Here is a 13,547-nt window from a genome sequence, read left to right as displayed (position 1 = left end):
GTGGAGCAGTGTGGCCCCTCGCAATCCTCGTCTGGCTACTGGAGCAGCCCTCCTGCCCCACACGTGTGCATGTGCATCTCCACCCATGCGCACTCCCACAGCACACACGTATAATGCACATGTTCATTACACCACATACACACATGCACACAGCCTCCCACAAGGGCACACGCACATGCACACCACATACATGTGCAAACGCGAGCACACACGCAGACATGCGTGCACACGAATAATGGATGCACATGCACATTTATACAAACACTGCACCTGTTCTAACATACACATACCTGTAGGTGCACATATGCACATATGAACGCCTGCATACACGTATGTACACACACACAGTTTAGTGTGGCAGGAGGGTACACCAGCCTTGCCTCTTGTCTAGGGTATTGCCGTAGGCTGCCCACCGCTTGCACTCTGCCCCTGCCCATGTGCTGTAGCCCACCCTCCACGCCGTGGCTGGAGGGACCTGTTAAACCCACCTGGGATCGTGACACATTCTTGCTCAAACTCTCCAGTACTTCTCATTTCACTTTGGATCAAAGTTAAAGTCCCAACAATTCATGAAGGACCCCCAACCTCCTACTGCTCTGTCCCTTGGCTGCTCTGCCTCGGCCACACGGACCTCCAGTTCCTCAAAGACAGGAGGCCAGTGGTCCTCAAGTAGGAGGGATTGTGCCCTCTGGCTCCCAAGGGTCATTTGTCACACCCGCTGGGGGTTGCTGCTAGAAGCTAGAGCTACTGGTGGTGGTAGTTACTGGTGGTCCTGCTGAACGTCCTACGATGCACAGCAAAGCACCTACAACAGAGAAGTCTCCAGCTCTAAGTGTCAGTGCTGCTGAGGTTGAGGAACCTTGGTGAGACACACTCCTGCCTCAGGACCTTTGTACTTGCTTCCACCGCCTAGAAAGCCCCTCTCCCAGACACTTGCAAGGCTCCTTCCTTCCCTTTACTGTGACCTTACTACACATGCCTCTCCCCCAGCATCACCCCCTGCCCCTGATTTCTCACTGATGGGCCCCCATCCGGATGTCAGCCCCAAGAGAACAAGTCTCTTGTTTCTTTTCTTCACTCTGCGCCCCAGGCATCCAGCAGGGACTGGCACATAGCAAGCATTTAATAAAGACTGCAGAGTGGCTGAATGATAATGGACATAAATACTGCCCGGCGTATGTCTCTCCCTTCTTACGGGAGTGTTGGGGTTGGCTAGAGGTTTTCTGTCACAAAGACCCAGCCAACATTGGGGGCTGGAGGTGACAGTGACCTGGAACACAGGAAGGAGAGAAGCAGACGCGGCTGATGAGGCCAGGCCTCTCTTCGTGTCACGTCGGCCAGCCTGGGGAGCAGGGGGGTGTCTCCTGCCTGGCCTGGGGGGGTTCGGATTCCCTGTTCCTCCATCTCCGGGAGCCTCGCTTCCCCAGAACTCTGCCGAGGCCGCCTCTACCGATGTCCCTGACAGCCCCAGTGCAGACGGACCCGCCTCCGGTGCCAGGCTGGAGACCTGTGCTGTCTGTCATGTGGGAAGCTGCTGGAGCCTCTGCATCTTCCTCCTGCCCGTGGCAAGGGAGTCACCGGGGAAGCCCTTCTGTACCTGCGCAGGCAGGGCGTGCCTTCCCGGGACCAGGCGAAGGTGCCGTCGCGCACGCGGATGCAGGTCTCCCCAGCAGCTGCGGGGCAGAAGCGGGTCACCCAGACAAGCCCTGCCTGCTGAGTCTCATCATGCAACTGTGCCCCTCACCTTTCCGATTTTATTTTCTATCTCAAGGAACACCTTGCCAGGTTTATCTCCCTGACTTGGCGCACGAGGGCAAGGGCCCTGTCGGTTAGAGGGTTTGCGGCTGTACGCCCAGGGTGGCACGCAGGAGGTGCCCGTGGATGAGTGGAGAAAGTAGCCTCCGCATCTGTCCCCATGTTACACGGCGGCCAGCCCAATCCGCAGGTGCCATCCTGTCACCAGCAGCCCCCCAGCTGGGGACCCTGGCATTTGGTCACTGGGCTCCAGGAGTGCAGCGGGTCCCATCACCCCTTCCATAGTCCCGCCCCCTCGCCAACTCTGCACTCACAGCATCTGGAAGGACTTAAGTCCACAGCCCCGAGGTCCAGTTCTTCCAGGCAGAGGAAGGCGGCCAGACGGTCAAAGGACACTCGGGCCTGGGGGAACCAAAGCTCTGGGTCACTGGAGCCCAAAGAGCCAAAAAGAGGACTCGGGCTTCAGGTGCCTGGTGCCTCAGGATGTAGAAAGGCTTCTGGTGTCCCAAGCCCGAGGCACCGGCAAGGCCTTAGCACACAGCTTTCCAGGTCACGGGAAACTGTGCATGGAGGTGGTGATGATGATGGTGACAGTGACCTCCTGGCTACTCTCCCCTAACTACTAGCATAATAGGGACAATCGGGCTGCCATCCTGCATGCAGATGAGACCCAGGAGGAGGATGGTGGCTTTTCCAAGGAGGTCAGCAGACCATTATCAGAAATGGATCCAGACTTGGTCCACCTAGGGCGGCCGTGTGGGTAGGGATGCCTCAGCCTGGCATCATCTTGCCATCACCTCCATCACGGCACAGTGGGCATGGACACGGCAAGGGAAGAGAATCGAAATAAAGACGCTTTGTACGAGAAGGGAGACAGAACACGAGGGACTCCTAACTCTGGGAGGCGAACTGGGGGTGGTGGAAGAGGAGGTGGGCGGGGGGTGGGGGTGACTGGGTGACGGGCGCTGAGGTGGGCACTTGACGGGATGAGCACTGGGTGTTGTTCTATATGTTGGCAAATTGAACACCAACAAAAAATAAATTTATAAAAAATAAAAATAAAAAATAAAACCTATTGTATCTTAATTCAAAAAAAAAAAAAAAAGAGAGAAGGGAGTGGGAATGCTGGCACATCCTGTATCCTCTGCCTCTCCATTTCCCTGCCTCTTCCTCCCTCCCCCCATCCATCCTCCTCCTCTGCGGGCAGTGTGGGGGTGCATGGAGGCGGGGCCCTGCTGCTACACCCCTGCCGGTCAGCTCCCAGCTGGCCTCCCCGCGCCCTGCCTCACCTGGACCACAGAGTTGATGGAGAAGGGCATGAAAACCTGAGCCTTGTTGAGGATGGTGAGGACCGTGAGGGTCACAAAGGCTTTCTCAGCGTCCATGGCGTTCTCCTCGGCCACCAGCGTATGCACAGCAAACACAACCAGTGCGACCTGGGGGACAGGCGGAATGAGGGGGACAATGAGCTGGGGGCATGGCCCGGGAAGCTGAGCGAGCGAGACATGTCCGGAGGCCTGCGTGGCCAAACCCGCTCCATCCTCCCCTCGCCCGAAATTCTGCTAGCGCCCCATGCCTCATTCCAAGTTCATGCAGCTGTGTAGGTGTCACCAAAAATATGAGTGTATTGGTGAAGGGACTTGTGTGTGCAGCCCCCGTTCGAGGACCAGAAATTCTTGGTTGCAGACATCTAGGGATACCATGCATTTGATCTTGGTAGCATTTGGGAGGTTCTAGACATGGGGGGCACTTGTGTTTCTAGAACACTTTGGAGATGACCCGAGGTTGCAGCTATCGTCTGCACCCGAGGGCAGGGCGGTGGGCGTTGGTGGCATCTCTGGCTCTGGAGTCCCTAGGGGGTAGTTCAGTTCTAGGTATTGGAGATGTTTCGGTTCTAGGTGTCACTTGGTGTGATGACCTGATGGTCGCTTGGTGTGATGGTGACTCAGTGATCCTGTCTGGGGAGCTCTCATGGTTCTGAGTGGTGGTCCTGGTGGTTCTGAGTGTTGCTACTGTTGGTGACACCCCCCAGGATCAGGGTAGGGGGAGGTTCTAATCCTTCTGGGAATAGGTGTTGAGGCCCACCTGCCACCAGCCTTGAATATCTTATGAAGAGTTTGTATTGTTTATTTATTTGTGGGCACTGAGTCATTGCAGGTTTGTTGGTAGCAGGGTGACTGCAGTCAGAGCCGTGCTTTAGGAAGGCCGATGCGGCAGCAGTGGAGGACAGGACAGGCATTGTGCCCAGTGCAGGGCCACTGCAGCCATGTGACAGCCAGCGCCGGTGTGGACGTGGGGCTCTACCTCCGCAGCTTCCCGCACCTGTTGCCTCATCCCCAGGCTAGAAACTGCAACAGCTACAGGCCAATGCCAGGCCTTATTGGCCACTGCCGCCTTCAGGGGAATGGTCTAAGTGCTTAGCTAACTCAGCACAAAGCAAGGATCCCTGTCAGAGGGAAGGATCCAGAAAGGTACACTTGGATGGATGGGGTGGTCTGCAAAGCAGGGCTCCAGGAGCTGGGGGGTGGGGGGCTCCGCCTACCTCATCCCGCCCTAGAGCTCCATCCCTTAGTCTATGCTCTGCAGAGGGACCAGAGGGACCTCACCAGAAACGTGGACACTTGGAAGGACACCAGGGACACAGAGAAGAGGAGGCTGGAGGTCCTCATGGCGCCCAGCTCCTGGCCCCGGATATGCAGGACTCTTTCCAGAAAGGCTCCCTCCCAGCCATGGGACTTGACCATCTTCATATTCCTGATGATGCAGCTGGTGAGCCGCACCCGGGAATCCTTCTGCCTCATGTGCTCTTCCTAAGACCAGAGGGGAGAAGAGGGCAGAGGGCAGAGGGCAGGGAAACGTCAGAAATTCTACTTCCCCAAACCATCACACTCCACCTTCAGCTACTGCTGTTGATTCAACCTCCACACCAGGCCCCAGGAGGTCTGCCTCTCAGCAGGGCTGGCCCCACAGTCCTGGCCCAGATCACTGTCATCTTGCACCTGGGCCATTGTAGGTGCCTCCTCCCTCCTGTCCCTGGGCTTCTGCCCTCTTTGTGGGTGAGAGGTGATGTGCCACCAGCAGAGGGAAGCTCCCAAAGACCAGGGAAGCAGGAAAGAGAGCCGGGAGCCAGCCTGGGCATGGTGCCATCCAGAACGCTTCCTGGAGGTGGGAGTGACACATGAGCTATGGTGAGGAGGTGCTGGGTGCACAGAGAGTGGGTGGATGAGGGGACAGGGGAGATGAAGGGGACAGCATGACCCAGAGGATGGGCAGTGTGGTCAGAGAGGGTGTGGGGGGACCCGGGGTGGGGGGCTGGGCTGGACCACATTGGGACACAGAGGTCAGGCAGAGGAGTTGGGGCTGTCTCACCAAGGGGGGCGATGGCACAGGAACAGGAGGAGGGTATTAAAGGGTATGTGAGACAGATCTTCCTTCCTCCTGGGGTTCTGAGCTGAGAGGGATGTGTGGAGAGGTCCGGGTTGGGGCGAGGGCAGAGGCGGGGACCCAGGGAACGTGAGACAGGGGCACCGTTCTGGATGCATGTGCTGACGGACGTCATGTGAGAAAAAGAGACCATCAAAGCTGACCCAGGGTTGGCTTGGGGCTTGAGTGCTTGGAGCGAGGGGAGCAGCTGTCCACAGAGATGCAGGGGGCAGGAGTGACAGGAAAGGCTCCCACCACCCAGTCCCCCCTCACCTCCTCACCCCCCTGCACCTGCCCCAGTGCCAGTCCCGTGGCCTGCAGGCTCCCCTTCCCACTTCCCACCCGGTGTGTCCCGTCCCCCAAACATCACACCTGATGCTGTTTCCTCTTCTTGGTGATGAAGAAATTCAGAGGGAGGAGGCTCATGAAGACGGCGATGGCAGTGAGAGCAGACGGTCCTAGAAGCTGGAGACAGAGAGGGTGGATGTCCCCAGATGCTTCCAGGAGCCCAGCTGGACGACCCCAAGGGATTTGGTCAGACTAGCGTCCTAAGGTAATGGACTCCAAGGGAGCTGATGAGAGCGGCCGATGGGCGCCTGGTGAGGATGGAGTCCTTCCTGGTCATGGACGGGAACAAGCACCCCACACAGTGGTGGTGGGGCTGTGTTCAAGTACGTCACGAGGGTGCACGCCTGGCCAGAATGCTGAAGTTGGATCTCCGGGGTCAGGGTCTGAGTTCAAATCCTGACCCTGGCACTTACTGGCACTTACCTTCCCTAAGCTGTAGTGTCCCCATCTGTGAAAGGGACGTCGAGCATCACCCATCACATAGAGTAAGTGCCCATGTCATACAATTATTATCTTAGTCTTCATTTCACCCTTGACAAGGTTGCCTGATTTAGGGTGGGGGGGAAGCATTCGTAGTCAAATTTGAATTTCAGACAAAACAGCAAATGTCTTCTTTGTATAAGTATATCCCATGCAATTTTTGGGATATACTTATACTAAGAAATCAATCAAATCAATTTCTCTGAAATATGTATTTAACGGGACGTCCTGTATTTTGTCTGGCAGCCCTACCCCACACCTGCTTTGTGACTTTGGGACAGGAATGTTCCCTCTTGGCTTTGGTTTCTCTGTGTGGAAAATGTGGAGGTGGGGGTAAGGTAAATGATTTCGAAGGGGTTGTTTGAAATTTCTTCCAAGGTCCTCTGCACCCAGTTTCTAGACAAACCCCACCTCCACTCCTACGGCCACCGTGGCCCTCAGTTTCCCCTCTCAGCCTTTAAGAATACTTTTGTAATCTGGACCACAGAGCCAGCCAGTTTGTTTCATTTATGCAGCCATCGTGCCACCCAGTGGGCACATGGAGAAGTGCCCAGAAGGCAAACAGCCCAACAGCCGGGGTTGGGAGAATCATTAAAAAAAAAAAAAAAAAGGGTGAAGAGAGGGCACCTGGGTGGCTCAGTGGCTGAGAGTCTGCTTTTGGCTCAGGTGGTGACCCCGGGGTCCTGGGATCGAGTCGCACACTGGGCTCCCCATAGGGAGCCTGCTTCTCCCTCTGCCTGTGCCTCTGCCTCTCTCTCCGTGTTTCTCATGAATAAATAAATAAAATCTTTAAAAAAAAGAAAAAGGTGAAGAGAAGGTGAAGCTTTAACTGGCAAAAATAATATCACTTGGAAAAATTGCTACAAAATCTAATTGTGGCAAACTCAATGTCCATTCCTTCCAACCCCCGTCAACAAGATTTCAGGCTGACTTTCTGATGTTAGGGACCTTCTGGCAAAAGGCCAGGAAAGTGATGGCTGTGTCTTCTGCAGATTTGCTTGGGTCAGAGGCCTGCCCACTCATTTGCTCTGCATTTTTCTGAGTGTCCTTCCTCACCCTCTCTCTTCCTAATAGTAACATCTAACATTTATTCATTTACTCTTAAAGATTTATTTATTTATTTGAGAGAGAGAGAGAGAAAGAGAGCGCGCACACATGAGAGAAGGGGAGGGCCAGAGGAAGAGGATCCTCATGCAGGCTCCCTGCTCAGCACAGAGCCCGTTGCAGGGTTTGATCTCACAACCCATGAGGTGATGATGACCTGAGCCAAAACCAAGAGTCGGACACTCAACCGACTGAGCCACCCAGACAGCCCTAACATTTAACATTTATGTACTGCACGTCAGGCACTGTTTGAAGGGCCTGACATGTGCCCTCTGTGTGCTAGGCCCTGGATACGAGCTAGCAAGTCAGAAAGGGTCCTGGCCCCCTTGTCCCATGGGGTCAGGGCAGTAGGAGGAGATGTACAGTAACCATGACATACCCTGACCAAATACCCCTGGATGGTACTGGGGAGAATTCCACATACACAATCAGTATGACTGTGATCATCGATACCCTTGTCCAGACGTCCCTGAACGATGGCATACCTGCCAGAGATAGACAAAGCAGATAATCATCCAGATGATTGGCAGCCACAGCCCGTTAAGGTAGATGATACACTCAGTCAGTCGCTGCACATCCACAGACACCAGGTTGACCACGTCACCCACTGCGCTGGCCTTTCTGGAAGCGCTGGACAGGACCAGGACCTGGGCAGGGTGGGAAGATGAAGACCTAAGTCAGAGAGCAGGACAGGACGAGTGTGGTGGAGGGAGGTGGGGAGGCCCACAGAGGCGGGGAGGCCCAGGGCATGGATGGAGAAGAGCACAGCCACCTGGCGGGCCTGGATCTAAGCTGGTCTGCCCTTGGTCTGTTCACTCATCTGTAAAGTGGGCCAGTAAATCCCCAGAGCCACCCTCCCAGGGCCGTTGTGAGAATTCAGAGAGACAACAAAAATGGAAATGCTCTGAAATCCCTAAAGCACTGGAGTGATAAGTTAATAGCATAACACGTCGAACCCTTGGGTTTATGACGGTCATGGTGGTCCTTTGCTGAGCGCTAACTATGTCCCAGGCCTTGCGCTAAGTGAACAGTGTCATCACTTTCTGTGACAGAGCACATCCCACAACCAGACGGAGCAGGTACTGCCGCATTTCATTCAATCTGGAACGCCATGAGTAAAACACTCTATTTTTGTATTGCTAAGGAAACATAAAATCAATGCAATTAAGTTAAAACACAGGAGACGCCTCTTGATATCAGAAGGGCTAAAAAAGGGGCACTTGGATGGCTCAGTGGTTGAGCATCTGCCTTTGGCTCAGGGTGTGACCCCGGAGTCCTGGGATCAAGTCCTGCATTGGGGTCCCCACAGGGAGCCTGCTTCTCCCTCTTCCTGTGTCTCTGCCTCTTTCTGTGTGTCTCTCATGAATAAATAGATAAAATCTTGAAACAAAAAGGAAAAAAAGCCTTAAAAAGGTGAGATAGGAATCAATGAAATGCAAAATTCCTAACCTCGTTTTACAGCCAAGGCTAGGTCAGGCTTGGAATCTGAGATAGGACGAAGACCAGACACTAGAGCCAGACAGGGTGTTAGATCAACCTTTGAAGGCATTCAACGTGCCTCTCACACACCAGCTTGGCTCTCTGGCAGTCCCAGCTGTGCTCCGACCCCGGGGTCACAGTGGACCCCTTCCAGCCTGTTGAATCCTAGTTCTATTTGCAATCCTCTCTGCTGAGTGCATGAGGAAAGAAGTAAGGGGGTGAAGATGTGAGCCCAGAATGACGCAGTAGAAAATCTCCAAAAAAAACCACAAAAAACAAAAACAAAAAAAACCTTCAAATCTTTATCAAGTATGTACTCTGGGCCCCACAGGGACCTGAGTACCAGGCATATCACTGTAAACAACAGAGGGGGATAGCTTGCTCAACCAGGAGCAGTTTGAGCTGGGAAGAAAATGAAATAAAGACTTACATAGCTCCTTTTTTTTTTTTAAGATTATTTATTTGAGAGAGAGAGAGAGAGAGAGAGAGAAGCAGACTCTCACTGAGCATGGAGCCTGATGTGGGGCTTAGTCCCAGGACCCTGAGATCACGACCTGAGCTGAAATCAAGAGTCAAATGCTTAACTGATTGAGCCCCCCAGGTGCCCCAAAGCTCATTCTTTAATAACAGTTATGAAGAATGTTAGGGAGACATGTTTTAAAATATTATTCAGTAATATTAGTAATAAATCTCAATAATAATAATTACCATAATTATTATTATTAATAGGAGTTGTCCCTCATGGTCCAGTCCCTGGCCCTGGGCTGATTAGGGCAAGTGTGTGGTGGCCCAGAGTGTTGAGAGCCCCAACAAGCGGGCGATCGGAGTGCGAGCTCTGGGTTGGTTGGTAGGCACGTGGAAAGCAGGCTCCCTGGTGAGTCACTTACTGCCTCTAGGAATTGGCGAGCCCTGGCAGGGATTGGCAAGGCCCCAGATGTCCAAGCACCGGATACGGAAAATAAGACACTGTTAATGTGAAGACAGCCCAGCAGGAAGAGCCGGGGCCTGACCTAGAGATGAGCAAAGCTTCCCTAAGGGTGGGGATGGGAAGATCGATGTCCTCAGGCTGCCTTGCTGTCAGCCTCAACTCAGCAGGTGGACTCACTAGGCCAGTCGGGCAGCCCTGAGCTCCGGCTCGTGTGCTTGGTGGGGAGACATGGGTGGGAAACACAGCAGGCAGGCAGTATGGGGAGCCGCCCGTGTGGCCATCCAGGAGCTTCTTCTGTTCCCCTTGCACTGCCTCTCCCCCAGGAAACAGCGCAGGTGTGAGAAGGGACTCATGGGGACCGGGTCACCCTGGCTCAAATGCTCCAGACCCCACAAGAGCTAGTATCTCTTAGGCAGATAGTCTGGCGGGCTTCAGTTTCAGGGCTCCCAAGGGGGTGAGTCACTGCCCCAAGAGAAGCCCAAAGCTATGGCTTCCCACCAGGTGTTCATACTCCATTGACAGAATTTTCAGCCTTAATGAATTTACCAAAGGGTCAGGAGTCATTTTTACCATAAGCAAGTGTTGCCTGGTAACATAGCTGACAGCCCACCTCTTTCTGGTTTCCACACAGCCCCAAGATTAACCCTTTCTCCTCACGGGGGATGAGTGGAAGGTAGGTACGTGAAAAGAAATGGAAAGGGTGTCCAGGTAGTAGGAACAGCAAGAGCAAAGGCCCTGAGGTGGGAGGTTGCCTGGTATGTTTGAGGCCAGACTAGGCTGAGCAAGAAGGAACTTATATGACGTGATAGAGTTGGGGGGGATCCCAGGGTCAGATCACTCAGGGTTTTATGGAAATAACCCAGAAGGTGAGAGGGTAGTGAGAGACTGTGAATGAGTAAAGTAATGAATGAGTGCCTTTTCAGGCACAGATGATAAAAGATGTGACCCTTCTCAGCTAGAACATTCATACATGAATTGGGATGAGAAAGACATACCCCTCCCCGCCAGGGCTCACCTTTCTGTACACCAGGCCCGTGATGGCCGTTCGCAGCCTCATCTGCAGCACCTTGAGCTTGTACATGTAGTGTTGCTCCAACAGCGATTGCAGGGAGGCGGAGAGGAACAGAAGCACCGCGAGGACATACCCCTTCCAGGCCGGGATTGTGGGATTGCCGATAAACTCCAGAAAAAGGCTTTTGAGAGAGGGAGGGTACAGGTGCTGAGAGAAGGCATGCGTGGCTGTTGCTTTTGCCTGAGCCTGGCAAGGTGGGGAGGATCACACCGTGGGGGTGATATTTTTGCCAATCTGGGTGCAGGGATTTCTCCCACCATCCGCACACCTTTTCAATGTGACTGAGGCTCCTTCAACCAAGAGGTGAGTGTTTTATCTCCACCTGTTGTGGGCTATGTCGTGGACTTACCTATGTTAAGTCCTTTTTTTAAATTATTTTTTTAAGATTTTATTTATTTATTCATAAAAGACACACACAGAGAGAGAGGCAGAGACACAGGCGGAGGGAGAAGCAGGCTCCATGCAGGGAGCCTGACTTGGGACTCGATCCAGGGTCTCCAGGATCACACCCTGGGCCTAAGGCGGTGCTAAGCCGCTGGGCCACTGGGGCTGCCCCCTGTTAGGTCCTAATCTCTGGTGCTTTGGAATGCACCTGTATTTGGAGCTCAAGCCTTTCAAGAGGGGATTTAGTCAAAATAAGGCTGTTAAGGTGGGTGTCGTTCTAAGACATTTGCACACATGCTCAGGGGAAAAACCCTGTAAGGACACAGCAAACCAAGAATGAGGCCTTGGATAAAATCAATCTTGATCTTGAACTTTGAGCCTCCAGAACTGAGCGAAAATAAATGCCTGCTGTCAAAGCCGCCCAGCCTGTAATGCTTTGTTGGGGCGGCTGCAGCAAACAAATGCACCATTCCCTGAATCTGGGCTGGCCGTCCAACCAGCTGTGGCCCAGAAAACACAGTGGCGGCGAGACTGCGCCAGCTCCAGGCCCGAGGCCTCACGATCATGCAGCTCTTGATCCGTGTCTCCGAGCCCTGCCAAGGGGCCACGGGAACGAGCCGGAGCAGGCTTTGTGGAGCAGAGACAAGCTGTCCCCGCTGAGAGCAGCCAGTCCCCCGGGCCAGCCTCATGGCGTGACTGCAGGCACACGAGTGAACCCAACTGAGGAAAGAAGAACTGCCTAGCTGAGCCTGGCCCAAATTGCTGCCCCACATTATCATGAGCCAAAGAAGTGGTTGTAAGCTGGCCTTGGGGCTGTTTTGTTATGCAGCAAAAGCGAACTGATACACTCAGGTTAGAGTTCATTCATTTTCTCTCCCTGAGGTTTATCACTCTCCCATGTATTTTTCCTCCCACTCCTCAGTATCCTTTCAACCACCCTCCAGTGCCCTCAGCTCTGGAGGACCAGGCGGGGCAGGAGGAGAGCTGATGCCCAGCCCCCAACCCCCAGCTCTGGGAGAACACCATGAAGGGAGGGACCACCAGCCTCCACAAAGCCCCCAAGGCCTGGACCCACCTGAAGAGCTTGGGGACAGCAAACCTGAAGACACTACAGATGACAAGGTTAAAGGTCGCCAGGAGGAAGGTGGAGCGGGACACCTGCCAGATGGCTCTCAGCAGTGGACCCCTCTGGCTCCCTTCTTGCTGCAGCAAGGCTTCCATCTCTGGGGCTTCTACGTCACGGCTTCCTTTCCTTTTAACCTCTCTCGCCTTGGTGTGCCTTAAGGGAGAGAAGAAATTGGCTCTGGGTCATTGCAATAGATGCCCCCCCCCAACAAACTCATATGTAGAACCCTAACCCCAGAGTTATGGTATTTGGAGGTGGGGCTCTGGGGAGGGGATGAGATCACGAGTGGAGAGCCCTCATGAACAGGATGAGTCCCTCAATAAAACAGGCCCCAGGCAGCACCTTCCCCCTTCTGAGTGAGGACACAATGTGGACACAGCCGTCCATGAACCAGGAAACAGGCCCCCACCAGACACCGCAACTGTGGTGTTTTGATCTTGGACTCTCCAGCCTCCAGAACTGTGAGAAACCAGTCTCTGTTGTTTCTAAGCCTTTCAGCTTATGGCATTTTTGTTAGAGCCATCCGAATGGACTATGACAGTCCTTGTAAATATTCTCAGAGGTAGCAGCTGGATTTCCAGCAGGACCAGGCATCACAGGGCCATTTTTATGGCAATTGGGATGAGTGGGTGTGAGTCTAGCCACACTCCCTCACCTGTTTTTCTTTGCCCCCCAGGAGCCCCCATTATGAGACAATTGGGCAGGGGAGGGACAAGGCAGGAGGGCAGCCCTAGGACGTTAGGGGTGGTGATGGGAATGCACATGCACTGAGCACCTCCTATGTGCCAGGCATTCCTCACTCCTCTAAAGCTGGCAAGTTAAGTGTTATGCCCATTTCGCAGATAAGGAAATAAAGGGTTAGAATGAACTTGTCCAAAGCCCATGGTTGGGAAGTAGAAGAACTGGGATTTGATTCCAACTCTGCGTCTTCAGGGCCCAGGAGCTATGTGAGCCATTAATGCAGCTCCCCCCTTTCCCTTCCACAACTGGCTAGCCCGTAGGTGGTTTAGAGCTGGTCCAGAGCCAGTTTAGAAGGCCACAGCTGACATCCGTGGCCCTGGCACTCCTGGGCTGGATGAAACCACAGATCGAAGCTGGGGGGAGGTGGGAGGAGGGAGAGCCGGCCGGTGTGTGGTCTTGGGCAGATGACTGCCCTCTTTGTCCTCTGCATCCTTGTTCATGAAAGGGCTCTCTGAGCTCCTTTCTGCTCTGACAACTTCCGGGGGTTAGCAATGCCTGTTTACAGAGTTGAGGCCCAGGGCTTGGCACTGGGATCAGCCCTTTACATGCACTGGCTTATTGATTTTTCTTGACCTCCCTGCCTGGTGGGTTTCACAGGCTCCCTATTCAACCCAGGAGGACATGGAGGTTCCAAGAGGTGGTGGCAGCTGCTCGAGGTCACACAGTGAGGACCAAGCAGGGACTTGAGCCCAAATCTCAATTCGTGA

The 13,547-nt window shown here is 53.8% G+C and overlaps 1 protein-coding gene across 2 annotated transcripts in view; it reads right to left on the bottom strand.

Moving 5' to 3' along the window:
* ABCC6 (ATP binding cassette subfamily C member 6) overlaps nucleotides 1-13,547 on the bottom strand; it is a 49,228-nt gene that overhangs the window by 21,079 nt on the left and 14,602 nt on the right. For both annotated transcript variants that reach the window (XM_041747394.1, XM_041747396.1), the window contains exons 8-15: nucleotides 12,049-12,252; nucleotides 10,533-10,710; nucleotides 7,596-7,757; nucleotides 5,551-5,643; nucleotides 4,362-4,565; nucleotides 3,045-3,191; nucleotides 2,070-2,157; nucleotides 1,598-1,673 (exon numbers count right to left, since the gene is read on the bottom strand). In XM_041747394.1, the coding sequence (XP_041603328.1) occupies nucleotides 1,598-1,673; nucleotides 2,070-2,157; nucleotides 3,045-3,191; nucleotides 4,362-4,565; nucleotides 5,551-5,643; nucleotides 7,596-7,757; nucleotides 10,533-10,710; nucleotides 12,049-12,252 (1,152 nt within the window). The remainder of the gene's footprint in view (nucleotides 1-1,597; nucleotides 1,674-2,069; nucleotides 2,158-3,044; nucleotides 3,192-4,361; nucleotides 4,566-5,550; nucleotides 5,644-7,595; nucleotides 7,758-10,532; nucleotides 10,711-12,048; nucleotides 12,253-13,547) is intronic.

The sequence above is a fragment of the Vulpes lagopus genome, chromosome 3, assembly GCF_018345385.1.
Source record: "Vulpes lagopus strain Blue_001 chromosome 3, ASM1834538v1, whole genome shotgun sequence".
Taxonomy (NCBI): domain Eukaryota; kingdom Metazoa; phylum Chordata; class Mammalia; order Carnivora; family Canidae; genus Vulpes; species Vulpes lagopus.
The sequence above is the reverse complement of the archived record's forward strand: the minus strand, read 5'-3'. Positions and strand labels throughout refer to the sequence as shown.